This window comes from Gymnodraco acuticeps, unplaced genomic scaffold (genome assembly GCF_902827175.1).
Source record: "Gymnodraco acuticeps unplaced genomic scaffold, fGymAcu1.1, whole genome shotgun sequence".
NCBI classification, from domain to species: Eukaryota; Metazoa; Chordata; class Actinopteri; order Perciformes; family Bathydraconidae; genus Gymnodraco; species Gymnodraco acuticeps.
Window position 1 is genome coordinate 93728 of NW_022991850.1, and position 26828 is coordinate 120555.

The 26828-nt window shown below is 43.3% G+C and overlaps 2 protein-coding genes across 5 annotated transcripts in view; one reads left to right on the plus strand and one right to left on the minus strand.

Annotated features, from left to right (window-relative positions):
• Positions 1–6558, plus strand: part of LOC117535431 (dihydropyridine-sensitive L-type skeletal muscle calcium channel subunit alpha-1-like) — a 92148-nt gene extending 85590 nt beyond the window's left edge. For both annotated transcript variants that reach the window (XM_034199875.1, XM_034199876.1), the window contains 5 exons: positions 1284–1385; positions 2052–2182; positions 4248–4364; positions 4900–5045; positions 5958–6558. In XM_034199875.1, the coding sequence (XP_034055766.1) occupies positions 1284–1385; positions 2052–2182; positions 4248–4364; positions 4900–5045; positions 5958–5967 (506 nt within the window). In that variant the 3' untranslated portion in view covers positions 5968–6558. The remainder of the gene's footprint in view (positions 1–1283; positions 1386–2051; positions 2183–4247; positions 4365–4899; positions 5046–5957) is intronic.
• optc (opticin) lies at positions 6552–26473 on the minus strand. 3 transcript variants are annotated; one of them, XM_034199879.1, is made up of 8 exons: positions 26318–26448; positions 25337–25463; positions 22787–23005; positions 18056–18203; positions 17750–17908; positions 17460–17662; positions 10019–10114; positions 6552–6984 (listed from the first exon to the last, which is right to left on the minus strand). In XM_034199879.1, exons 2-8 carry the CDS (start codon positions 25388–25390, stop codon positions 6817–6819), a joined length of 1047 nt encoding a protein of 348 aa, XP_034055770.1. In that variant the 5' UTR covers positions 25391–25463; positions 26318–26448; the 3' UTR covers positions 6552–6816. The 3 variants fall into 3 exon arrangements, with proteins under 3 accessions (XP_034055770.1, XP_034055768.1, XP_034055771.1); XM_034199877.1 differs by having other exon boundaries at positions 22787–23008; XM_034199880.1 differs by lacking the exon at positions 25337–25463 and having other exon boundaries at positions 22787–23008; positions 26318–26473.
• Positions 26474–26828: the final 355 nt, after the last annotated feature.

A 26828-nucleotide genomic window follows, 5' to 3' on the forward strand; every position in this document is an offset into this window, starting at 1 on the left:
CGTGCAAGCTGGGAGAGCGTTGCTCGCAAAAAATCCCCAAGCTTCAGATACAAAGCCTCCAAGATTTTTTTAACGCGGCTGTGTGGACGTACCGTTACTGTGGGTAGGCAACTGCACATTCATCTCAGTGCCACATTATTAGCAACCACAGGGCCGACCCTGACCAATTTGCTGCCCTAGGCAAGATTTTAGCTTGCCTAGGGCAAAATGCAGACACTCACTATGACTCACGCATTGTGGCATGACCACCAAAACAGAAAGATATGGACACAAGATGTGTGAAAATGTATTTAGTATCCTATCCAAGTGAACATGATTTAAGTGGGGGGTGGACCTAACATCCTCTAGGGGGGTCTGGGGGCATGCTCCCCCAGGAAGATTATTTCGTTTTAATATTGTTAAAAGCATCAATCTGGTGCACTTTGAGAGCAACATGAAGAGATCTATGGATACATCTCATCATGTGAAAAATAACTGTAAACAGATTTTCTTTTTTTTTATGGATATTTTACAAATCACTCCCCTTTTAAACTCTATTCTTGTTTATTAATAACAACTTTTTTGTACTGTCAGATAGTATTTTATACCTGTTTTTCACCTATTCTCTTATTTTTTTATAACTATAATGATTATAAAGGTGTGCCTTTACCTCACTGAGCTGAGGTTATCAGAGCCGCTCAGTCTTTCAGGAGAGAGCTCTCTAAAGCTCTCCCCCCCCGCTCGGCCACTTACACAGTAAATTCCAATGTTAATAAAAGCACACAGAAGCTGTGTACGTTTTTTGGGAGTTTGATTTATTTTAACTCAAATACAAAATTAAAACCTGTTTTTTTTTTAAAAAACCATTATTTAAAAAAAAGAACTATTTCACATAAACCTCTGGTTTTTACTGGGGCTTGGGCGGTTCAACTTGATTTTGGGGGGGGTTGTGCCATAGTTTATGGGCACTGTACGCAATATAGGCGTAGTTCTGTTAGTATAAGAGAATAAGATGTACTTTGTTGATCCAAAATTGGGAAATTGTGTTGTTATGAAACAAAAAATGTATTTCAAAAAAAAATTCTCCCCAATTTTCGGCGCCCCCGATGGGTTGATGCGCCCTTAGCATTCGCCTATACTGCCTATGCCCAGGGCCGGCCCTGAGCAACCATGATATTTGATTTCATTATTAGTTTGATTGGTATTCATTTTCATGAATTCACGGGTAATATCCAAACTTGCTTTTACACAATCAAAACACTTTTTATCGTCATGAATCTCATTGCTCTTTTCCATTTTGTCAGGTAATTTTGAACAAGCAAACGAGGAACTGAGGGCAATTATCAAGAAGATCTGGAAGCGCACCAGTATGAAACTTCTGGACCAAGTCATCCCACCTATAGGAGGTCAGCTTTTATGATAAACTAAATTAACTTTAGTTTTCTCAAGGAAGCATTGGTCCGAATAAATTGTGCTAGGTCTTACATATTGTAGTAGTGTTGCTAGTTCAACGTGTTTCAGCAAAGTTAAAGCCTTTTGTAAGATTTCCTCACCAAATTCATTCCAACATTGCCAGCTAAACTTCTAAATGATGTGATCGTTTTTGTATTCATTCATTTATTTAACAGTGCACATTAATCAACATTTCTGTAAATGTGCCAGAGTTAGCCAAGAGGCTATTTTTCATCTGTAGTCCCTGGATAGATTTTAAAAGTCAACCTAAAGACAAGAGATCTGATCTCCACTAAGATAACCACAGCTGTGAATGTTTGTGTGGTGTCATGTGTTCACGTGTTACAAGCATATAGTGGGCAAATATAAGTGCACATCATTCACTTTCAGTTGAAATACTTTCATTTTAAGATATCTTCATGTATTGTATTACATGTATATTACATGTATGTATTGTATTAATGTATCTTCTGTCTTGTGGCTTCTTTCCATTGACTTTAAATGTGCCATATGCTTCCTGTCTGGGGTGTTCACAAAGGGCCACTGTGGGATTAATACGCTGTAAACTGAATGGATTTAATGGCATTCCCACAGTTTACATGGATTTTGTATTTGAGCAGATGATGAGGTGACAGTGGGAAAGTTCTACGCCACCTTCCTGATCCAGGATTATTTCAGGAAAATGAAGAAGAGACAGGAAGAGTACTATGGGTGCCAGCCCACCAAGAAAAGTGCTTCTTCTGGGATACAGGTTAGTAGTTAATTACATTACATTACATTGCATTTAGCTGATGCTTTTATCCAAAGCGACTTACAATAAGTACATTCGACCAGGAAGACACAACCTTGAAGAAAACAGAATCATATAAGTACATCAGGTTTCATAGAGCCAAACATTTCAAGTGCTACTCAACTGGCTTTAGATAAGCCAGTCCTTTATTAGTATAAAAGTCCTTTGTTAATAGTTCTATTGCTCGAAGTGGAGTCGAAAGAGATGAGTTTTCAGTCTGCGCCGGAAGATGTGCAAGCTATCTGCTGTCCTGATGTCAATGGGGAGCTCATTCCACCATCTTGGAGCCAGGACAGCAAACCCACGTGTTTTCGCAGATGGGAACTTGGGTCCCCCTCGCAGCGAGGGTGCAGCGAGTCCTTTGGCTGATGCAGAGCGTAGTGCACGCGCTGGGGTGTACGGTTTAACCATGTCCTGGATGTAGGAAGGGCCAGATCCATTCGCAGCATGGTATGCAAGTACCAGTGTCTTGAAGTGGATTCTAGCAGTTACCGGAAGCCAGTGAAGGGAGCGGAGGAGCGGAGTGGTGTGGGAATATTTAGGAAGGTTGAAGACCAGACGAGCCGCTGCATTCTGGATGAGCTGCAGAGGTCGGATGGCACATGCAGGTAGACCAGCCAGGAGGGAGTTGCAGTAGTCTAGGCGTGAGATGACGAGAGCCTGGACCAGAACCTGAGTCGCTTTCTGAGTCAGCTGGGGACGTATCTTCCTGATGTTGTAAAGCGTGTATCTGCAGCAACGGGTTGTAGCAGCGATGTTTGCAGTGAAGGACAGGTTGTTATCTAGGGTCACACCCAGATTCCTTGCAGTCTGAGTCGGGGAAACAACAGAGGTGCCGATGTTGATTGTTAGGTCAAGAGTGCCATGGGATGTCTAGTGAATGGTTTTATTATTCTTTGATAGATTTTGACTACACCTTTAATTCATGTAAATACAATACACAACAGTGAGTAAGGATAATGGTACCAGCAAGTGTATGTGTTCTTTGAGTGTGGAGGACATGATTGTACTGTAAACATACTTACTGTTCATTAAATGTGCATATAAGTAATGTTCAAGTGTAAAATTGCATGAGTTGCATGAGGATAGGACCATTTGAATAAACGTTCCACTCCTTCCCCATTCACTGTGGACTTGACCTCTCTCTGTAAGCTCTGTATGTGGACTATTCCTTTTTTGCCTTAACTTTTTTAAGGTCATCTTACATTTTGCCACTTATAGCTATTGTTCTTAATTAAAAAATGGTGTCTAACAGGAATATTATTTGGCTACTTTACTTAAAAATAATTATTAGGATCCTTAGGAAAATGTGATTTGTATTAACAGTGTGAATCTCAGCAGTCACATTGTACTCGCTTAAAGGTTCACCTTCTAATGGATGCACTTTTATTCATATACTGAATATGTTTGTAAGTCAAGGTTTGCTAAAATATACATCATGTTTGTGATGGTCCTAACAAAATGGTCTGGTTTTTAAATGATTTAAATGAATAATAAAAAGGCTCTAGGATCGCTCTTAGACAAAGAATCTGATATGGTAAACCTGGTGGTTATATCAGTTGATACCAGGGAGTCACTCAGCATTGGAGCAGCAGTACTGAGCATGGCCTACAGCTGCAGAGCACACAGTGAGGGGCAGCTTCTGGATCTGTTGCCATGCTTACTGTAGTGCTTCCAGTTTTACTTCAAAAGTAAAACAAATATCAGGCAGGCCTTCTGTGTATGTCCCCGAGCTCCCCTCCCCTCAAAGGCCCCTCAGTCAGACGGATAGGTACCATCTTTAAAGGATAAGCAAAGGTAAAAAGACTGGAAAGACAAAGTAGAATCCACATGCTAAACAACTCAAATAAATATAAAGAAGAAGAGAGCATGCTTTATTTAACAGGGTTTTCAGGACCTAGTTTGGTCCTCTGCTCAAGACCCGCCCGCACTGCCATCCTGCAGATGATGCTCTGCACACACCCATTGGCTGGAATGACTTTAGTAGTAGTTTTCTTCAATACAAATGTTTCTTTGTGTCCACCAGGCAGGGTTGAGGAACATAGAGGAGGAGGCGGCTCCAGAGCTCCATCGGGCCATCTCTGGAGACCTTGTGAATGAAGAGGAGATGGAGGGGGCTGCTGACGAAGAGGGCATCTTCAGGGTAACAGGACAGCATGAAGGGATGACAGAACGAAGGATCAGCCTTCCCTGTCTTCACTCACAGTAATCTAAGAGATCTGATATGATACAGCCCATTGGACTTTTAAAGTATGCTCCCTTACAGAATTCAACATCACTCCACCCGACTGACATTTCATTTCGACTCAATGTTTTATTTCAAAATCAAACACAAATCTTATGATAATAAATAGAGCCTCTTACACCACAAAACCAGGCCAGCCGTTAAAGGAAGACCTACAGAGCTTTAACCCTTAACCCGACCTAACAACAATTATAAATGCAAAATGTATTGTTTTCATCTATAATTCATTCACGTTTTTGCAGCTTCAGTTGGGTGACCAAGAGTAAGTCCTTGCAAATAAATACACAGGGGCATAATGCAAATATAAATGTTGCTGTCATCTGTAAATACTGAAAGGTCAAATGTTTTTGTGTTAATTTGTATTGACATCATTTGACATATGTGTCAATCAAGAATATAGGCCACAATAACTGTGCTCTCTTCTCTAAAACAGAGACATGGAAGTCTTTTTGGAACCTCAGACCCTTTCTCTGCAGAGAGCGAGGCAGCCAATGGCAGCCAGGCCACCAGCCAGCGGCCCCTGCAGAGGGCAGGGGTCAACAACAGTTTGAACATCACCAACGGCAACACAAGTCCCAGGTCTGTGTGCTCACACTTATGTTTGTGTATGTAAACCGTTTGGTTAACTGTAATGCATTAAAAGCACATGGCTTCTTACTGCTCTGGAGAGACAACACAGTACAGTGTTGGTGTTGTTACTAATGAACACAACACAACTTTTAACAGCATTTCACTCGCTATTTCGCTGTGTTACAAAACATTTCAACTGAAGGGATTTTTCTTATATGTATATTGAATATATGTCAACAATCTCTATGTGGGCACACTGCTCCTCTTTTAACTGCTAACACTCACTAACCCTCTAATGTCTGTACATAACAGCCTAAAGTAAAATAAACATATTTACAAGATAAATGAGTGAAGAAAAAGATGGGAAAACACCAACCGCTTTGCAAGAAAAGTCTAAAAGTAAGGAAGGACTGAAGGAACAAAGAGAGGATGGAAATCAAAAAGCTTTATAGTTACTGTGTGCCTTCCTCTCTGCAGTCACGTACTCCTTGTGAGGATTTTGTTGACCACTGCCTGAAACTCACTGCAACATTCTGATAATCTGCACCATCATTCTTCATGTCCTGGTCGCCTTGTGACCTAGTATTATAATAAATAAATATTATAATTGTGGTATAACACTTGATGACACATTAGTAACCTGATTGTAGCTAAAGGAGACATTAGTTATCACTCCCAAAATAAACTGTATTGTCCCAGATGTTTCAAACAATGTGCACAACATCCTGTTGAAGGCCATGCTGTGTCATACTGTGTCTCTTTCTAATGTGTTGCGCTGTTAACACACAATGAGCACTGTCAGTGCTTGATGCTGCAGTTATATAAATATATAGTGTTAATGTATTATCATCATGTAATGTTATTTTATGTGAGATTCTCATATTCTGAGATTATTTGACAGTTTTCCCTGTCTTTTTTCAGCCTTTATTAACATTAGATTAAAGATTTGTTTTTGGATCCTTGATCTTGGTCTGAGCGCTTCAGAGCCGTGGCGTCGGCAAAATGGAGCGGCAGGAGCTTCTCACCGGATGCAAAGGAGTGATGCAAGGAGCTGCCAGGCTTAGAACCAAGAAAGCTCCAGAGCTGACCGTTACCTTGTCATGCCGCACAACCCCGCCTGTTACAGAAAAAGCGTTCCTTGTCTTTTGAAAATCACCAGCATGGTGTAACTGCAAACACAACATTCACATATCACCATACACATCGAGCACAGGATCCCTCTCCTGCAGGAAGTATCAGTTCTAACCTTTTGTGTGCAAAATAGCAATAAAGAATTGAACAGTACATAACTGTATCTATTGTTTCACTGTATCTTGTCACACAAATCACATAAAGTCATCTAACATCCATCCCGTATCTCAACAGTTGCATGCCTTGAGCCCTGGTTCACTGTTACTATAGAGCACTTCCTGTTTTAATCACACCAGCCCCATATGGAATCTGCAGTGCAAAACCCAGAAAAATATTCATCCAAAAATGTCAATACAATGGAACAAAGTAGAAAAAACCATGACATTTTTTTTTTAATATTTGTAATTATTTATGTCGTTTCTCACTATCACAGTATTTCAACAGCGTGACAGAGTCCCATTAACATGGGTCTTGTATTGCTGGAACACTTGCGTCTATCTTTGAAAATACAGGCGTTTGTTAGTGTGTGTTGAAAAGTTGGTACACAGAATAAAATATATCCTAGAACATTCACTTACCACTGACATAACAAATACAAGTATTTCTGATTAACCGGACATTTTCCAACCCCATGACAGTATCTATAACCTCAGTGGCTCCCTACAGGCAGGCGGGGCAGGCAGACGTAGGCCTGGGGAAATAGCTGGATGTTTAGGGGGTTGCCGTCCAGGCGGATATCCTCCAGGTTACGGCGGATGAAGTGGCGATCATGGCTGTTACAGAAGGAGTCCTCGTACAGAGTCTGGATGTTGTTATTCTGATTGGGGCACATGAAAGATACAGTTCATGTTTTAAAACCGAGAGTGTTAGCGTTCATCATTTGTGAAGGGTCTGCATTGAAGCTACATCATTCCCTAAAAAAATAAGAAACTATGTTTTGAGTTAAATGAAGTAAGTCTGCATAAGTTAGATTGCTGTCACAAAGTATATTTCTAAAGAAAGTGCAAAGCAGATAATGCTATGCAAGTGATGCACTATCTTGATCAACAAATACAGATCATGTAAGTTACGGTGCTCATTCAGCATTTTCCATCTTATGCCCTATCTTGATAAAGTGCTTTTATATTTCGAACTTTCCAATTGTTTTAATTTAAAATCTTTGTAGTGTTGTGTAGTGCATACAGAGAGGAGGTCAGAACCCTGACATCTTGGTGCCAGGATAACAACCTCCATCTCAACGTCAGCAAAACAAAGGAGCTGATTGTGGATTACAGGAAGCAGCAGAGAAAGGGACACGCCCCCATCGCCATCAATGGGTCTACGGTGGAGAGAGTCAGCAGCTTCGGGTTCCTTGGGGTCCACATCACTGAGGACCTGACATGGACTCTTCACTGAGGACCTGACATGGACTCATCACTGAGGACCTGACATGGACTCATCACTGAGGACCTGACATAGACTCTTCACTGAGGACCTGACATGGACTCTTCACTGAGGACCTGACATGGACTCATCACTGAGGACCTGACATGGACTCATCACTGAGGACCTGACATAGACTCTTCACTGAGGACCTGACATGGACTCTTCACTGAGGACCTGACATGGACTCATCACTGAGGACCTGACATGGACTCATCACTGAGGACCTGACATAGACTCTTCACTGAGGACCTGACATGGACTCTTCACTGAGGACCTGACATGGACTCATCACTGAGGACCTGACATGGACTCTTCACTGAGGACCTGACATGGACTCTTCACTGAGGACCTGACATGGACTCATCACTGAGGACCTGACATGGACTCTTCACTGAGGACCTGACATGGACTCTTCACTGAGGACCTGACATGGACTCTTCACTGAGGACCTGACTCATCACTGAGGACCTGACATGGACTCTTCACCGAGGACCTGACATGGACTCTTCACTGAGGACCTGACATGGACTCTTCACTGAGGACCTGACTCATCACTGAGGACCTGACATGGAATCTTCACTGAGGACCTGACTCTTCACTGAGGACCTGACATGGACTCTTCACTGAGGACCTGACATGGACTCTTCATTGAGGACCTGACATGGACTCTTCACTGAGGACCTGACTCTTCACTGAGGACCTTACATCGACTCATCACTGAGGACCTGACATGGACTATTCATTGAGGACCTGACTCTTCACTGAGGACCTGACTCTTCACTGAGGACCTTACATGGACTCATCACTGAGGACCTGACATGGACTCTTCACTGAGGACCTGACATGGACTCTTCACTGAGGACCTGACTCTTCACTGAGGACCTGACTCTTCACTGAGGACCTGACTCATCACTGAGGACCTGACATGGACTCTTCAATGAGGACCTGACATGGACTCTTCACTGAGGACCTGACTCTTCACTGAGGACCTGACTCTTCACTGAGGACCTGACATGGACTCTTCACTGAGGACCTGACTCTTCACTGAGGACCTGACATGGACTCTTCACACTAACACCATCACCAAAACAGCTAGAGATATTATATTGCATTGTTGTCATATATGTCATAGTTGTGTATATGAACCTTTTGGATTTGTTCTCGGCTTAGTCAACATGTTTTCTTTATAAGACACTTTCCTCTTTATGTGGCAATCTATTGTCTCACTTTAATGGTTACTAGTTATTTTGTTTGGATTTGGATTCCCATCCCATGGTTCTCAGCAGGAAACCGATGGACTGTCCACTTCAAGTAGGGAATGAGTCCTTACCCCAAGTGAAGGAGTTAAAGTATCTCGGGGTCTTGTTCTCGAGTGAGGGAACAATGGAGCGTGAGATGGGCCGGAGAATCGGAGCAGCGGGAGCGGTACTGCAGTCGCTTTACCGCACCGTTGTGACGAAAAGGGAGCTGAGCCAGAAGGCAAAGCTCTCTGTCTACCGGGCCATTTTCGTTCCTACCCTCACCTATGGTCATGAAGGATGGGTCATGACCGAAAGAACGAGATCGCGGATACAAGCGGCCGAGATGGGTTTTCTCCGCAGGGTGGCTGGTGTCTCCCTTAGGGATAAGGTGATAAGTTCGGTCATCCGGGAGGGACTCGGAGTTGAGCCGCTCCTCCTTTGCGTCGAAAGGAGCCAGTTGAGGTGGTTCGGGCACCTAGTTAGGATGCCACCTGGGCGCCTCCCTAGGGAGGTGTTCCAGGCACGTCCATCTGGGAAGAGACCAAGGGGTAGACCTAGGACCAGGTGGAGGGATTATATCTCTTCGCTGGCCTGGGAGCGCCTTGGGATCCCCCAGTCAGAGCTGGTTGATGTCGCCAGGGAAAAGAAAGTTTGGGGCTCTCTGCTGGAACTGCTACCCCCGCGACCCGACCACAGATAAGCGGGAGAAGATGGATGGATGGATGGATTCCCATTTGGAATTCTTCTTTTTTAGTTATGTGTTGTTGTTGTTTACTTATTCAGTTGTGTGACGTGGAAAATTAGGTATGACCTACTGAATAAAGCAACGATCAATAAAACAGGTTAATTACAGAACAAACAAGAGGCCATTCTTTTTTTTAACAGCAACAGACCCCAGCTCTGTCACTATTGTTTCCCAGAAATGTGTTGGTCTAACAGTGTGATTGCAGAGCCATGTTAAGTTATCCTGGCATTTTGTAGCCAGGCTAGTTGTTGGTGAACTGGCCGTTTCTTTTTTTATCCATTTTTTATCCATACTAAGTAATCTAGTTATTAATCACATCAATATTGAATTTTCCCGAAACCCAATTTCCCCCCGGGATAAATAAACTATTCACATTCTGATTCTTAATTTCCCTTTGAAGGCAACAAAGAAAAAGAGGCATGACATGAATGTGCTTCTACCTGCAGGTGTAAAACTCTCAGACCCAGTGGTAGTGGTACAGGAATGTAATCCAGTTTATTGTCAGACAGATAGAGGAACTCCAGCTGGCTCATGTCCTGCAGGAAAAAGAAACACACAAAGGTCTCACAAGAGGGAGCAATACGCCAACGTGATATTGACTGACTACAATTCCTTGAATTTACCAAGTAGTGTTCACATGTTCCCTGTTTCCCAACATTTTATTATTGTTTCATTACAAAGCCTGGCTGCCGGCCTGTGGAGGAAGCAGATGGAACTGGGGTTACGTACTGTAATCCAGCTTCTATGAGTATAGGCGCAGCCCTCTAAGGCTATCGCTATTGGGTAATCCCCACTGCACGTGTGCAGCACTGACAGACTTATACAGGCCCTACAATCCACTCCAACAGCTTTTCTTCAGCTATTCGCGGAGCCAGTGGGGCCCGAACCTTAGAGGGCTACGCCTATACTCATAGAAGCTGGGTTACAGTACGTAACCCCAGTTCTATTTCGTATAAGGCTTCACCCTCTAAGGCTATCGCTATTGGGTTAAGGGCGAAGCAGGATGTAGTCCACGCCCCACTGGTCCGTCCGTTACCAGAAGCACAAAATACACCTACTCAGTTAATAACCCATGTCCATTTCGCCATGCGTAAATGGAGCGTCACATTCCCAGGGAATATAGCATTAAAAAATGAATATTCTCCATCAGGGAACGAAGGAAGGCTTACTCAGGCTACCTGTCGTTTATAAAAAGTAGAGATCGAGTCTCACTTGTTAAAAACGATCAAGAGAGGGGGGAAAAAAGGCAGCTCTCTAAGTGCCGACAGGCAGGAGAGAGGGCATGCAATTTAAAAACCCAGACATTACTCATTCTGGCAGGCTATTCAGTACTGAATGTGTCAGAGGAATGGGAGAAATCCCTCAAATACAAACAAATAAAAGAACAGGGGGAAGACCAAGATGCAGCAATGCAAATGTCTTCCACTGTCATTCCTCCGTGCCGTAAAGGAGGTGAGGAGGAGGAAAGAAGCCATCCAAAGTTATCACTCTCGATCTAAACGAGCTTGTGATAACCTTTGGCATAAAAACCGGGTTAGGGCGCAAAACAGCTAAGCTGCCATCTCCTTGGATCCGGAGACATGATGGAGCCACAGAGAGAGCAGACCAATCACTCACCCTTTTAGCTGATGTCAGAGCCAAGAGCAGAGCTACTTTGGCCGACAAAAACTTCAGGGGAACCTGATCTAAAGGTTCAAATGGAGCTTTACTCAGTGCGCGTAACACTAAGCCAAAACCCATTGAGGTGCCAAAGCGCGTGACAGAGGTCTGAGTCTCTGTGCTCCCCGTAGAAAACGTTTTGTCAGAGGGTGACTACACACCGTGCTGACACCAATCTACGTGGCAAGATTAAATGGCAGCAGCATATGTTTCGACCGTGCTATAAGCCAATTCCTGTCCAGCAACAGCTGGAGGAACTACAGCACGAGGCAGGGGGCCCAACGGGGTCCAGGATTTTCCACACACCCCAAACGGAACATTGTCCATTTGGCTGTGTAGGATGTGTGTTCAGCAGCTGCGCTGATCGAACACCTCCCTGGCGATTTATGTAGGCCGCCGCTGCTTTGTTGTCTGTTCGAATTAACACATGTTGATTGTACAGCAACAGGGCGAAGTGCTGGATTACTTTCCATACGGAGAGTAATTCCAGCACGTTTATATGGAGAGACATGTGCGCCAGCCACTGTCCCCCCACTGCCTGCCACATGCACGTTCCTCAGCCTGCGAGAGATGCGTCTGTGAACACTGTGGTGTGTGACGTCACTCTGCTCAGGGGCACCCCCACTGACGTGGAGATTTTTCCAGTGGGTTCAATCCAAACCCACGGAAGGAGGAATGTACACCATGCGTCTCCTCTGACGCACGGGGTCGATACGCAGGCAAATAAACCACCTCTGGAGTCTCCTCACTGTGAAGGAGACCCAGGGGGATCACCACGTGACCAGCTGATATCATACCTAACAGCTGCATCACGGAGAGGGCTGTCACCGCCCCGCGGGGTGTGACGCGCCAGAGGAGAGCTGTCCGAGCTGCTTAAAAACCAATAGGTTTTTAAAGACAGCCGGTTTATGCAGCGAGCCATGCTGCCTATAACCGACAGGTTAGGGGCAGCCGATTCACCGGTGAGCTTTGCTGTTTATTATTATCCATCTGTCCATCGAACACGCGCGTCGCCACTCTGAGTAATACTCTGAGAGCGCGCGACCTGCTCTGGATGTGCTGTGGTTGTCATGGTGACGAGCCACGTCAGAGCCCTCGCCGCCGTTGCCCGTGAAGCAGCCCAAGAGGGGCCCGGTCCGAAAAAAGGCTGCGAGGGGGCCTCCACACGTTGCATCTCACACCGGCTCTCATCCTGTCTCTGTTTAGGAGAAGGCTCGTAAACTGGACATTGCGGCGCGTTCACGCTCAAACCTGCTGAGGAATGAGCAGAGGTGTGTGCAGTGCTATTCACACAGTGCGTAATAACAGCCCTGGGCTCATTACGACCAGTGTGTAGTAGGCACATCTGGGACAGAGGACAAACCGTGCTGCCTGCTAACCGACAGGTTAACAGCTGCACCGGAGGAGAGCTGTCACTTTCTCCATTCTCTGCTGTGAGAGTCGCGTTCTCATGCGGGCTGAGTTCAATTCCACTCCCAGTTAAACAGTCTGGGAGGGAAGAGGACAGCTCTTCTTCCAGTTGATAATGAAACCCAGGCTTGACAGATGAGATACGAACTGTATCGTCTGAAAAACCGCTTCCTCCCTGGAGCGAGCCAGCCACAGCCGGTCGTCCAGGCAAAATAACCCTCATCCCCATTCTTGGGTAGCTGCTTCAACCGTCTCCACCCACTTTGAAAAAAGTGCGTGGAGCCAGGAATGAGAAACACAGGAATTTGCTGTGTTTCGGGATGATGGTTACGTGGAGGTAAGCATCCTTCAGGACTATGGATGTGCACCTCCCTAGTGAACACACTCCAGCATCTGTTTGATCGTCAGCATGGGAAAAGGCCATTCCCTTGTTGGACACTGACAGATCGAGGATGGGTCTCATTCCCCCCGCCCCGTCTCCTTCGGGACCAGAAAATAGCGGGAGTAACAACCCCTGATTTTGTTCCCTTTGAGGAACCCTGGGAAAAAGCTTTCTTTAACCAAAGTTCCTGCCGCTCTGCACGGAGCGCGAGACACTGTTCCTGGGATGACAGGACTTCCTGTATCCCGAAGAACTGCGGGGGGGAGAGGCGAATTGCAGAGACTACCCTCTGCCCATCCGCCTGCTCATCCATCTGTCCATCAGACACACTCGCCGCTAGGGATGCATACCGGTATCCGGTATTACCAAAATACCGGTTACTGGTGGCTACGGTATACCGTACCGAAATCAGATCCGGTTTCGATACTTTAAAAAATGTTTTAAAGTATCGAAAAAACGTTTTAAATTAATTTTAAAAGTGAGTCTGTGGCCCGTGATGGCGGGTGTTATAAATTAGATTGCATAATCGTTTTTCTTCATATTTTATGTATTTTTCATTGTTTGTTCAATACTAGAAAGGTAAAAGTCCCACAAATGAACTGTGATGGGATTTGTTTTCTCTCACCAGTGAAGGTAAATGTTGATTTTAAAGATGAGATTTGTTTGTGCAATGCCGAGATCTCATGACCATTATTCTATTATGTATTTGTTCTCTAGTCGAATCTCAGGTTTAACATGAATTATAACGGTGCTATAACGGTCTGTTTGCATTGACAAGATGTGCTATTCACGCGGCACACGCACACCTGATGGCGGGTGTTATAAAAGATATTCCATAATTGGTTTTCTTCATATTTTTAATGTATTTTTCATTGTTTGTTCAGTACTAAAAGGTCCAAGAAGTCCCACAATTGAATTTAATATTCATTTGACATTAGTTAACTATATTGTAAAGCGCTTCATGGGAGTAATTGTGGGATGATACATTTTCAAAGTATTACGATATGTATCGGTTGTGTATCGGTATTGTTCATTGGTATCGGTATCGGTATCGTAAAAAAGTCAACGATATGCATCCCGAGGCCGCCACAATGAGTACCATACAGTACTCTGATAGCGCCGGGTGTACATTCTCTGGATGTGCTGTGGTTGGTGACAAACCATGCCAGAGCCCTCCACACGCTGCATTTCACACCGGCTCTCGTTATGTCGCGTTTAGGAGAATACTCGTAAACTGCGCGTTCACGCTCAACACCACTAAGGGATGAGCGGAGGTGTGTGCAGTGCTGTCCACACGAGGCGTAATAATGGCCCTCCGTGGGCTTATTACGACCGTGGGTAGGAGGTGTCTGAGACAGAGGAAAAATCCATGCTGCCTAAACCCAAAATGTTTACGGTAGACGGATTGAATAGCAAGCCCAGCTGTTTTATTAACCGATAAGTTAAAAAACCCAGCCGGCTTAGGCAGCGAGCCATGCTGCCAAGTAACCAATAGGCTATTGGCAGCTGGCTTAACTGGGGAGCCTTGCTGCATATTAACTTCCCTCTGTCCATCTAACCCACGCGCCGTCACTCAAGGCGCGAACCTGCTCTGGATGTGCTGTGGTTGTCATGGTGACGAGCCCCGCCAGAGCCCTCCAGACGTTGCATTTCACACAGGCTCTCCTTATGTCGCGTTTAGGAGAAGGCTCGTAAACCGGACATTAAGGTGCGTTCACGCTCAACACCCCTAAGGGATGAGCGGAGGTGTGTGCAGTGCTGTCCACACTGTAATAATGGCACTCGTGGCTCATTACGACCGTGTGTAGGAGGTAGGTTTGGGACAGAGGAAAAAAATCCGAGCTGCCTAAAAACCAATAGGTTTTAAAGACAGCCGGTTATGCAGCGAGCCATGCTGCCTATAACCGACAGGTTAGGGGCAGCCGGCTTACCCGGTGGGCCTTGCTACTTATTATTATCCATCTGTCCATCGAACACACGCGTCGCCCCTCTGAGTAATACTCTGAGAGCGCACGCATGTTTTGGATGTGCTGTGGTTGTCATGGTGACGAGCCACGTCAGAGCCCTCGCCGCCGTTGCCCGTGAAGCAGCCCAAGAGGGGCCCGGACCGAAAAGGCTGCGAGGGGCCCTCCACACGCTGCCTCTCACACCGGCTCTCATCCTGTCTCTGTTTCGGAGAAGGCTCGTAAACTGGACATTGAGGCGCATTCACGCTCAAACCCGCGAGGAATGAGCGGAGGTGTGTGCAGTGCTATTTACACAGTGCGTAATAACAGTCCTAGGCTCATTACGACCGTGTGTAGTATAGGCACATCTGGGACAGAGGAAAAACCGTGCTGCCTATAACCGACAGGTTAGGAGCATCAGATTTAACCGTCAAGCCCTGCTGTTTGATAACCGACTGGTTAATTACAGCTGGCTTGTGCCGCGAGCCCCGCTGCCGCGCTAACCAACAGGTTACAGCCGGCTCAAACGGCGAGCCCCGCTGTCTGTTAACCTACAGGTAACAGCTGGCTTATGCACCTCCACACGCTGTATTACACAGCGGCTCTCCTCATGTCGCCGTTTAGGAGAAAACTCATAAAGGGACAATGAGGTTCACGCTCAAACCTGCTTGAGGAATGAGCGGAGGTGTGTGTAGGAGGCACATTTGTGATATAGGAAACAAACCCGGGCTGTCTAATTAACCGACAGGTTTTAAAGACAGCTGGTTTGAGCCGTGAGCTCTGCTGCCTAACAACCGACAGGTTGTGAGGCAGCCGTTTATGCAGCTTTTTTTATGTCATCCGGAGGAGAGCTCTCCTGAACCGGGGGAACGGGGAGATCTCATTAGGCGGCTGCCTTTCCGATGATCTCCGGGAATTCCTAGAGAATACCGCCTATCGACGGCAGAGCCGTGATGGCGGATAGAGGGACCCGTTGACCCGTTTTGATTCAATGCTGAGTACAGCCAAACTTGATAGGCTCTTCTCTGTCATTGTAGACCGCAAACAGTGGCGGCGCCAGAGTATTTGTGTTGGGTAATCTATGGTAGGGCTAACCCATACAGTGGTGGGGCTCAAGTCAGTATTTGCAATGTAATTACATACACGCTCCCCTTGACAGTGAAACGCCACGCGTGAGGTTTAGATTATTTCCCTGTCTCAATCCAAATTGAACTGTATGGAATAAAAAGGCACATTTGTCTTGTAGTAAATAAAAAGGGCGACCTGGAGCCAATCCTGCAATTTCCCCACAGGTGAAAGAGTTGACATGCTGAAAACCCAACCCCTGCAGGGGGGTCTGGGGGAGATTTTTTGAAATATTAACATAAAATACACATTCTGGTACTTTCTTGAGAAGAAAAATGAATAAATCTATTACTACACGACATATTTAAAAAAATGAATGCCATTTTAGTTTTGTGTTACTTTGTTCTGAAAGCTGAACCTGCTGCTCCTCACAGAGAGAAGAGGGAAGAGACTGTGTGAATTACTTTACATGGTGGATAAGGGTGGATAGCCCCCATTGTTCTGTGTGTCAAAATGAAAGACAGCCCACACACCTATCAATCATCAAACCGTGGGGTCTTATTTCATTACGTGTTGATTTCTAACAACACGTAATGTTGTATCGATGTATATAGAGATGTACTACCGCAAAAGTATTCTCCGTCGGGACTTCCTGCAACAACACCACGCCAACACCATCTTGATTCTGATTGGCCAGAAGACATTATCAAAGATGTTCTATTAAGAAGACGATCACTACGTGACAAAAGTTTTCAAAACCGTTTCTAGTCTTCGGTATTTCCAGACAAGTGGCTACTGAAATCAATCTTACTAACTGCTGTCTGTGCAATTTACGCAAGTTGGCAGACTTTATTTTGCTTACTTTAACATCATTGTTCATGGTGGGGCTAAGCCATTTCTTGGTATGGCTGTAGCCTACCCCAGCCATACCCTGACCGCAAATACCTCATTCCTTCTGTCTACTTGGATCCAAAATGCTTCTCGTTTTGCGCTGTCCTCCCGTTCAAATGAAATCGCCGCCAATCATATTTCCAAGCTCGCGCCAGGGGGGGAGAGGGGTTACAAGGCTCGCGTCTTGTGCTGCATTCACTTGCACTCGGACATTAGAGATTTTCTCTCATAAATGTCCGATGAGCCACAACTTTTCTTTCAAAACAAAGCTGCCAACTGGGGTGGCAGCTGGGATGGCAAGGCATTTTTCTGAGGTGGCAGCTGACACCCCGTGCCACCCCGTAGAACCGCCACTGCATGATTATTACCAATTACAGATTTTTCTCTTTTGGATATTTTCTAAATATATGCTATATTAATTTAAAAATGCAAAATGGATTCAGATCCACAAAACAGTGATACTAATACTACAAATAAACTAATCTTCATGTGTAAAATAGGATTTTTTTAAATGTATACGATATTTACCTTGAATCCCTCAGAATGTACCCCATTACTGATCAGCCTGTTGTTGCGTAGATCGATGTATTTCATGGTGATTGGCAGCTCAGGCATGCTCTGCAGGTTGTTATCAGCCAGCAGCAACTGGTGAAGCTGCGGCAGAGACAGAAACACATCCTCATCCATCCCTGAAATTTGGTTCCCTGTCAGATCAATGGACTGGAGTTGATCTATATCAAAAAAACAAAAATATCTTCAATCATACATCATTTATCTTAGAGTGTATGGTGGTTCAAATAATCAAAGTGATTCCTTACTGAGGTAGTTAAAGTCTGTGTTCTTGACATGTCGAATGTTGTTGAAGCGGCCATAAAAATGGGTGGTGTCTTTAGGAAGGAGTGGGATCTGATCCAGGCCTGTGTCATCACAGTACACACTCCCACCAATACACACACACAGCAAGCAGGTGGGCATACCTGCACATACAGAGTTTAGATTGTAATACCTGTGCAAACACATCTAAACATATGCAGAAACACAACACAGCTCACACATTAATACTTAGTACTTAATAGTATTTATTCTAACCTGTAGCTGTACACACAGTTGATGCTTTGACCTACCAAGGCCAGTATCAGGGCCAAAGAGACCCGGTCCCTTGAAGTCCAGAGTGAAGGGAGCTGGGGGCAGGGTCAGCTCCTCCTCATGGTACTCAGCTGTGGGCAGGCTTGCTGCAGAGGGGGGGTCTGGAGCTACGGTGCCCACCTCAATCTGTTCTCCATGGGCAGCAAGGAAGAGAGAGACCATTTAAATACATTTTCATTTGAATGGTACAAATATATTTGTATCTATTTTTGTATTTGTTTAATTATTTTAAGTACCATTGTTTGGGGGATCAAATAGCAGACATATAATATAATACTGATAACTAGTTTTCATTAGTGTAAAATTACAAAATAATGTTCAATTTAAAATAAGAATATTGTATTCCCATTAGCTTAGAATGAGCCCTTCTGAATATGAGGCGGGTCCTCTGCCACCAAGTCAGACATTGATGGAGTGCTCTGCCATCCGTCATTATCAAATGTAAATTATAGTGTCCGTCCAAAAATAAAACATTACTTATAGTGAAAACCACCCTTGAATGATGGGATAGTAGACTAAAAGTTTTAGGAATCCAAACTATAACATATAATAAGTACCCTGTATCAAGATTGACCCAAAACAAGTGAAATTTGACCTTTTTAGAGAGGTTTAGAAAAAAAATAAACTTCTCGGGTCATTTGGGTGGATTTTTCATATCTCTGGAACCCATCGGTCGATTTTGATGATTGACACCTGTTTTGAACCGTTGGAGCCAATAGAATCGAGGGGAAGTTCCTAAAATCCATCTAACCATTACCAATTGGTGAATGAGTGACGCGTAGCTAGAATGCCCAAAACCGGAAGCTGGGTCGTAGCTCTCATAGCTCTCATAGCAGCTTGATATGGAATCTCCGTTTTTGACATAAATCTTATGATGGATTATCAGTAATCATTTCAAAGTGACACAGACAAATTGGATTAACCTTCAGTAGCGTTTTTATCGTTTTAATGCCATTGAACATAACTTTTGATGAGAAAACAGCAAAAGTTTTGGCCGTTTTGGCTCCGTAAAGCTAAGTGGTGTGTTGTCTGGATTTGCCTTAGCTGCGGTGAGTTTTGGTCGCACAGTGTGGAATCTCAGCTTTCATATGATATCTTGTTTGTGTAGATCCGATAAGTAATACAATATTTCTACCGTGAGTTCTGTGCTAAGTGCGTTAGCATTTTTTAGCTTACCGCTAATTCCGAGGCTTGGTATTACCCTTGTGTTTCGTTTAACTAAACATTGTTAATATTGTCTGATAGCTGATTTTTTTCCCGTTAAGTGGGTATGACACATTCATAGTTTGTTAAATGTTAAGAAGCCCTCAGACCAGCCGCGGCACTAGGATTTCAATTTTGGGTGGGCCAATGTAATTTCTCCTGGGCCTGTTCTATTAGATGTTTCTCGTTAACAAAAATAAAAAATAAATAAATGCCTGCATATCATTGTAGGCAACTGTGTAATGCATATTTCCTATAGTAAAGACATTTTTTCTAAACCCTTCTCTTTTAAACATGTTCACGTATAAGAAGCTTAAACATTATTTAAATGATTAAGCGGCACGCCACAATGAGTGAAATTAAATGTTAAAGCCTACTGCATGTTTTTTTGTTTTGGTTCACAATACATTGATACATTTAGAAACAAAGAGCACACAACGGCGGGCAGACTATGGAATAATTAGCGAGCACCTGATGTGTGTCTGTGTGGTTAGACCGCAACCTGCTGTCCTTTTTTAGCCGATCTAGCGAAGTGAGCGGCCGTGCGTAAATGGCACTGGTTCTCTGACGCGGCACTTTTCAGAGAATGCAGATTTATCATTAGCTACTTCCTTCTGATACTGCAGAGATTTCATGAGCTGAAGGTACGTTTCATACTAAAGCAGCTGGGCAGCAGATACTGTTTCACATCAGGAGCTTTGCTGATTTGGACACGTGAGAATGATGTCCAGTAAAACTTTTAGGTGTTCCCGATTTTCTCAAACATCTCTCTCTCCCTGTCGGCCTTCTGGATTGAGTAGCTGATGGAGGATGGTTCCATGGTCAGACTTCTCGCACTGTCTGTAGTTTGTATTTCTCTCCATAGCTATTGCATGAACTGTGCTACATTCGTGTTTACTGAGAGCATAGTCGATATGTTTCCAGTCCCTGTAACCATGGCGACTGAATGTATCTTCTCTGCCGGCCCCGCCTCTCTCACTAAAATGCCGGCACATTTTACAAAATACACTGTCTTTGCTAATGCTATACTCCAAGAATGTGTACTTGTCATACCAGTGGGCAGCGAAGCTCCTTTTATTTTCTTTCTTTGGCTGTGTAGCCACCGGGTCATCTATGGCTGATGGGTCCGGCACTGGGATGCTATTTTCTGTTATCCTTCCAACGGATGCTATGTCCCGCAGAGGGACTGAGCTCAGCGGGGGCACAACATTAAACACACTCTCGTCTCTCTGAGGCGGCACCTGCTGTGAGGATGAGTGTGGTGGCGACTCCCTTCTTACTCTTTTAAAAAACCTGAACATTGATTGTTGTGACATCGTTAGTGAGTGCGGTATATTTGTTGTGTCTGTCCGGTCCACTGTCCTCCTTTGTCTGCGCATGGCCGCGAAACGTTCTACGATGTGTTTGCTCCCGCGCTTCCGTCCAATTCACATTTTACGTTGCCTGTTTACGTTAATTCATGTTGCTTTTAATTTTATAATTTATATAAAGGGAAACACATGTTTGATCTTATTTTATTATGTAATTGTTAATTTTGATAATCAAATAAAAATGTTGGTACACTATATTTTCTCACAGTCATTTTTGATCAATGAATGGGTGGGCCCAGTGACAGAGTGGGTGGGCCTAGGCCCAGTAGGCCCAACCATAACGCTGCGGCTGCCTCAGACGCTGTTTCTTGCAAGATGCTGCGTTTTGCCCCCGGCACCGGGGGCAAGGGGCTTAACTGGCCCCTTAGACTACCTGTATGGAGACCTACCCGAGGTATGTGAGGTAACTTCCACTAGGGCTCAAATCACTGCTACTGCAAATGTGTGCCCCTCGCCTGGCTGTCTTTGACCGTTTTGAGCCTATGACTCTGTGGAAGCATTCGACCGGGTTCAGGGGAACTACCTGTTTTGTGTTTTGGACAAATTTGGGTTTTGACCAAACATTGCTTTGTCGATTAAACTACTACTTTTAAATCAGCAGGGCTGCCCCCTGAGCCCCATGCTCTTTGATCTAGCCATCTAACGGCTCGCCACAGCCTCACTTTATGCCGATGACTCGAGCACCTCTCTGCCTACCTCCATGTCAGCTCGGTCGGTTTGGTCACCTGTCAGGATACAAATTAAACCTTCACAAAAGCAAACTCTTTCCAATCAATGGCAAAGCATGAAGCTTAAACCTCACCTACCTGCGTTATCAAATTGAAAGTAACAAGCTGTCTTATCTGGGTTTCTCAGTTACAAAGAAATACAAAGACATATTCAGAGGAAATTGGCTGGTTCTGTTAAATCAGGTGAAACAAACACTAACACAGTGCTCATCTCTGTCAATGTCCCGTATAGGACGTGTAGATCATGACCATTTGGATTCCCTTATTACTTCATATATATGGTAGGGGAAGCCTTTCCGTCTCAACAAGGCCCACCTGCAAAAAAGCAAGGCTAATGGGTTATGGCTCTTCCCAACTTCACAGGAGTTGCACTCAGAGGATATATTGCACTGCTTGAATCAAAACTTCCACTACCCTCCATAAAATCTATCAGAAACCCAGTGGTGAAACACTCTTTAAGGATTTGGGATACATTTAGGAAGTACTTCGGCCTTTCTGATTTTTCTCTTCTGAGTCCCATCATACAAAATCATTTATTCAAACCATCCATTTTGAATAGAGGCTTTCAAGAATGGTTCAGGAAAGGAAGTCATCGTTTCAAGGATATTGTCATAGATAAAACTCTGGCATCATTCGAGCAACAAATCCAATCTCCCTAAGTCTGATTGTTTTAGATATCTAACAGCAAGGCATGCATGCTCTCTAAATGACCCAGCCCTTCTATATCTACCGATGCAACCATTGTTGATACTGTCCTCTACTTAAACCCGTCCCCGAAAAGGCTTATTTCAGCCCTCTAAAATAAGGTGGATGAACTGGAACCAAACCCTCTAAACCGCCCTATTTAGTGTTGTATGAAAGGAAATACAAATAACTGCAGAAGGACGGTAGATCTCTGTCCTTTGCTCTCCTACTAGCTCGTTGAGGAATCCTGCTTAAGTGGAGGGACAGTGTCTTCCTACTAATTTACAGTGGTTGACAGACACAATGTCTAAAATGTCGCTGGAAAATATCAGATTCTCATCTATATTCAAACAGGACTTTTCAGGAAGCCTTGGACTCCCTTTTGCCTTCAGAACTGTCTTGTAAACATCTAATTTAAAATGAATAAAACACTTTAAACACACCACCCGGCCACATCTGGTTGCAATCAGCCCTGAGGACGTATAAGCGTTATGTCGCCTTACAGATTATCCCATTACAACAGCCACAATTAACTCAATGCTGCTCATATTATTAAAGGCACTTGCATTCTCAGCATTTTGATCAGCTCCTTTCTCTTCTCATTTGACAGATGGACAATGAGCACACTGTTTGGCGAAAGCATTGGAATTTGAAAGTGCTTGTTCTCCTCACTACTCTTTGTATAGATTTATAACATATTGATTATATTTCATCCGCTCCTCACCTCTTGGTCCAAGTCATCATAATCATAACTGTCTCCGTAGATGTTGACGTCTAGGTTCTCCCAGTCCATCTCACTGTTCAGGCTGTAGTTTTCAAGGTCAAAAGCTTCCTCATCTGTCACACCTGTAGGGGCTGCCATGTTAGGGGAGGGGCCCATGAAGACCACGGCCAAGACAAGTGCCATCATCAGAGACATCCTGAGTTCAAACAAGGGGGCTACCTGCTGTAATCAAAAGAGAATAGTGAAGGGTCTAATGAAATGCAACCTGTTCAGTAAACAAAAGATTAAATAAATATGGAAACTTCAACCCGTCCCAGAAAAGGCTTATTTCAGCCCTCTAAAATAAGATGCTTGATTCAATTCAAGTGATACATAAAGCTCATATTTCAAAAGTCAAACTATCTGTCATGTATCCTGAAGTCAATCCTTATTGTTGGAACCCAAGGAACAAAAACTTGGAAAAAGTTATGTTTATTACTTCAACTCTGGACATTGGAATGTATACATTTTAAAGATAATAGAAGAAAAGATTGAAAATAGATATATGGAATAAACAATAAGCATTACATTTCATTTAGCTGACCCTTTTATCAAAAGCAACTTACAACTACTATCTGTCTATTTTTTTTTTTTTTTTTTTTTAAAATATATTTATTTAACAGGGACAGTGCACATTGATTGACATTTCTGTAAATGCGCCAACAGGCTATTTTTCATCTGTAGTCCCTGGACAGATGTTAAAAGTCATCCTAAAAACAAAAATTCACTTCAAATAACAGGTTAATACAATCAGTAAAACAACATTCAACAGAGATACTTATATTATGATAAAAGTATATAAAAAAATTAAAATAAAATACATATTCACAAAGCAGACAGATACAGGTCAAGGCATATGTACAAACAGAGCGTTGTAATGTACAGATTGTGTCAGTGTTGACAGAGCTGACTTTCCACTGACCATGTTTTTAAGTTAGATTTAAATAAACTGCAGGTGTTTTGTTCTCTAATCGTTACTGGGATTGAGTTCCACTGTTGTGCAGCTTTAAAAGAAAAAGAAGATTGGCTGAATGAACCACAGATGGGCAGACGTTACAGAGAGCACAGCAAACTGTTATCAGCTTCTTGAGTGGCTGCTTGGCAAGGAGACAGCGGGATGATGTTCTGAAGGATTGTGTCTTTGTTCCTGAACTTGTTTATCCTCTGAGGATGAAGTTACTCTGTTCCTGCATTTGAGATCAATTTCAATTGTATTTAACTTTCTTTATTACTTTTTGAAATATAACAAAGAACAAATGTGACATCAATCACCTTAGGTTAATAGAAAAAGGTTTTCTCAGTTCTCTTCTGATCTCAGTCACAAAACGGCCCTGTAAATATTAAAGTAAACCAATAATGGTAACGTGTGTGACAAATGGAGAAGTTATCAAGAACTGGTACTAAACTGGTACCAGTGTCTGATTGGTCAGGAGCTGGGAGGAGCGTGCTGTTTTTTTTAAATGCTGTGCCTCTTTTATCTCAACGCTTGGATTCTATGAAGCCCATAGGGAACTCTCTCCTTCGGAGGACCCAGCCTACGTCGACCACGACGTGGCGCTGCTTTGGTTCAGCAACATGCTAGCAAATGAGCTAAAAAGCTAACTCGGCTGAAGAGGATCCAGAAATTGTACTTTCATTTTTTCCTGAATCATTTATTTGAGATCACCACCGGCGATGACATAAAAGATGACCCTGGCCAGGTGAATAAGAGTAAGCTGTTTACCTTTAGCCACCAATATTGTTATATTAGTTAGTTAAGTAATTGTTGAATATGGCAGTAATTTAATCATGACTTTATCATTTGATATTTAAAATACATTCTGTAATCTCTTTTTCCACTCCCTGCTCCGTGAACAATACACAACTTTTTCTATGGCCCATGTTTTGTAGGCTGTTTAATTACCTGGATATTTCTTATTATTCCATTGTTTATTTACTACATGTTGTAAATAATGGTTAAAACCTCAGTAAATGTATTTAACAGCTAGTAGTTTAATAACATTTTCATGTATTCATAAAGTAGAGGTAAGAATGTATGCATCATCTGTCGCAGCTTCATGTCTTCTATTATGAGCAGCATGGAATACTTTCATTTCTAAGACAGAGGAAACCAATCATGTCATTTCATAATAACAGCAGCAAAACAAATATCAGTGATGTGTGATGCAAGTATAGGGAAGCAGCTGTTTGATGATAAGAATGTTGGGGAATCAGACTCAAGCAATGCTCATTAAAAATCTATGAAAGAAAGGACACAGAACAAATCTAATTCTGAACCTAAGACAGAAAGAAGTGCAAGATAAAATAGAGATAAATATAAACAAACACAATTTAGATGAAGTAATATAAGTATCTAGACAGTATTGCAAATGTACAAACTGTTAACAGCAATTATAATAAGTATATACAGTATATTCATAATGAGAAGTACTGTATGGCACACAGATGTGATTTGTTTGAAAACGTGTTTGTGCACTGGTGAGTCTGCTCTTTGTAGCTTCCAAAAATCACCTGCCAAAGTTTGGGGAATAAATCAACTCCGTAGCCAGCGTGCATACATGTCATCTGTTTCCCCGAGGTGTGGGGAGATCCCGCCTTTCTTGTTCAGGTTTGTTTTTTGTTCTATTATTTTTTGCTTCTGAAAAGATCAAAGATAGCGATACAGTTATTTTTGAACCTTTTCATATCACTTCATGTTATCTTTTGCACAACATGTTGGAGAGTAGTATCAATAAGGAGTATCAGCTTCGGTATACCCATCCCTGGTACAAAATGCTTTACTAAATGCAATTGTTGCACTTCCTTTTCCAATGTTGATCATTCAATTCCATCAGACATTTTGTGAAGTTTATGCAAGCTACTGTCTACCAATGCCAGTGCCGACATCACCATGGTATCCTCGCTTTATTCATTGTGCCCATTAATCATCACATTCCAAATGGCTGATTAGTGAGAAGCATTGTTGGCTGTTTGGTCATAATACCACAGGAATGTTTGCTTAGAAGGCTGGCAGCACTGTGTGAATGTTGGCCTGCTGGGACAGTTCTAGTTACTGCTGGGTTTCACAAGAGCTTTTTTACTACTCATGTCATTTTGTGTGTGTAATAAGATAAGCACACAATTCTGTTTATCTGAATGGTAGCAATCAAGACCACTGACAACATAACTGCAGATAAATACCTAAAATGTTACATACAATTTTTTTCACAAGTATAGTATCATGCAATACACTCTTTTAGTTTGTCATACAAATCGGAGGAATCCTACATCTTACACCGTGTATGCTGTTAAGCAGTTTTAGTACACATACATAATGAATGATTACACCAGTCACTGCAATTGAGGCAAATGTCGGTAATAGAGCAGAATCAATCTATTGTTTTTCAGGCAAGTGAAAATAACAGCAAATGATCATCACTAGACTCAGCACTTACCTTGCTGCATAACATGAGGAAACAAAAGAAAGAAATGTAATAATTGCATATAACTTACTGCCCTGGTTCTGCTGTATGCTGAAGACTCCACAGCATTCAGTTGTTCTGATCCTGTTGCTATTCTTGGCTGCTTTATCCCTGGGTGCTCAGACTGGTCCCAGAGTCCCTGAGGGCTCCTGTGGTTCACTGGGCTTCGGAGCGGCCTGTGGACAATGCTGTATTGTAAGGTTAGAGGAGGGGGATGACGTGGCAGAAAAACAGGGGGGTTGAGCAGGTCATTTCAGTCAATGTATACTCAGCTGTCCCCAGTGCCCCTTTCAAGACACAAACACACAACACACACCCACACACAGCTAGCAGACAGTCACCAGAATTAGTGCTAAAATCACAGTAGGTTTCTGATAACTATAGAGCTTCAGTGGCCTCTAAGAACTCCTCAATGATCCAATAATAAATACAAAAATACACCCTCACTTCCCAAAGTGTCCTCCAAGCTTACAGGATAGGTTTGTTTCTGGTCTATTAGGGATAGGGTTAGTACAGGGACACGTAAACAGCTCAAAGAAAAT

What these genes read in the sequence shown, in the direction of transcription:
- optc (XM_034199877.1), bottom strand. Translation starts at nt 25,390, where the DNA reads ATGACATGTATGCACGCTGGCTACGGAGTTGATTTATTCCCCAAACTT. An exon ending in TACATTCTGAGGGATTCAAG is followed by an intron (nt 10,115 to 17,459) that starts GTAAATATCGTA and finishes TTTTTCCTGCAG; the next exon opens with GACATGAGCCAGCTGGAGTT. An exon ending in TGAGAGTTTTACACCTGCAG is followed by an intron (nt 6,985 to 10,018) that starts GTAGAAGCACAT and finishes TGCCCCAATCAG; the next exon opens with AATAACAACATCCAGACTCT.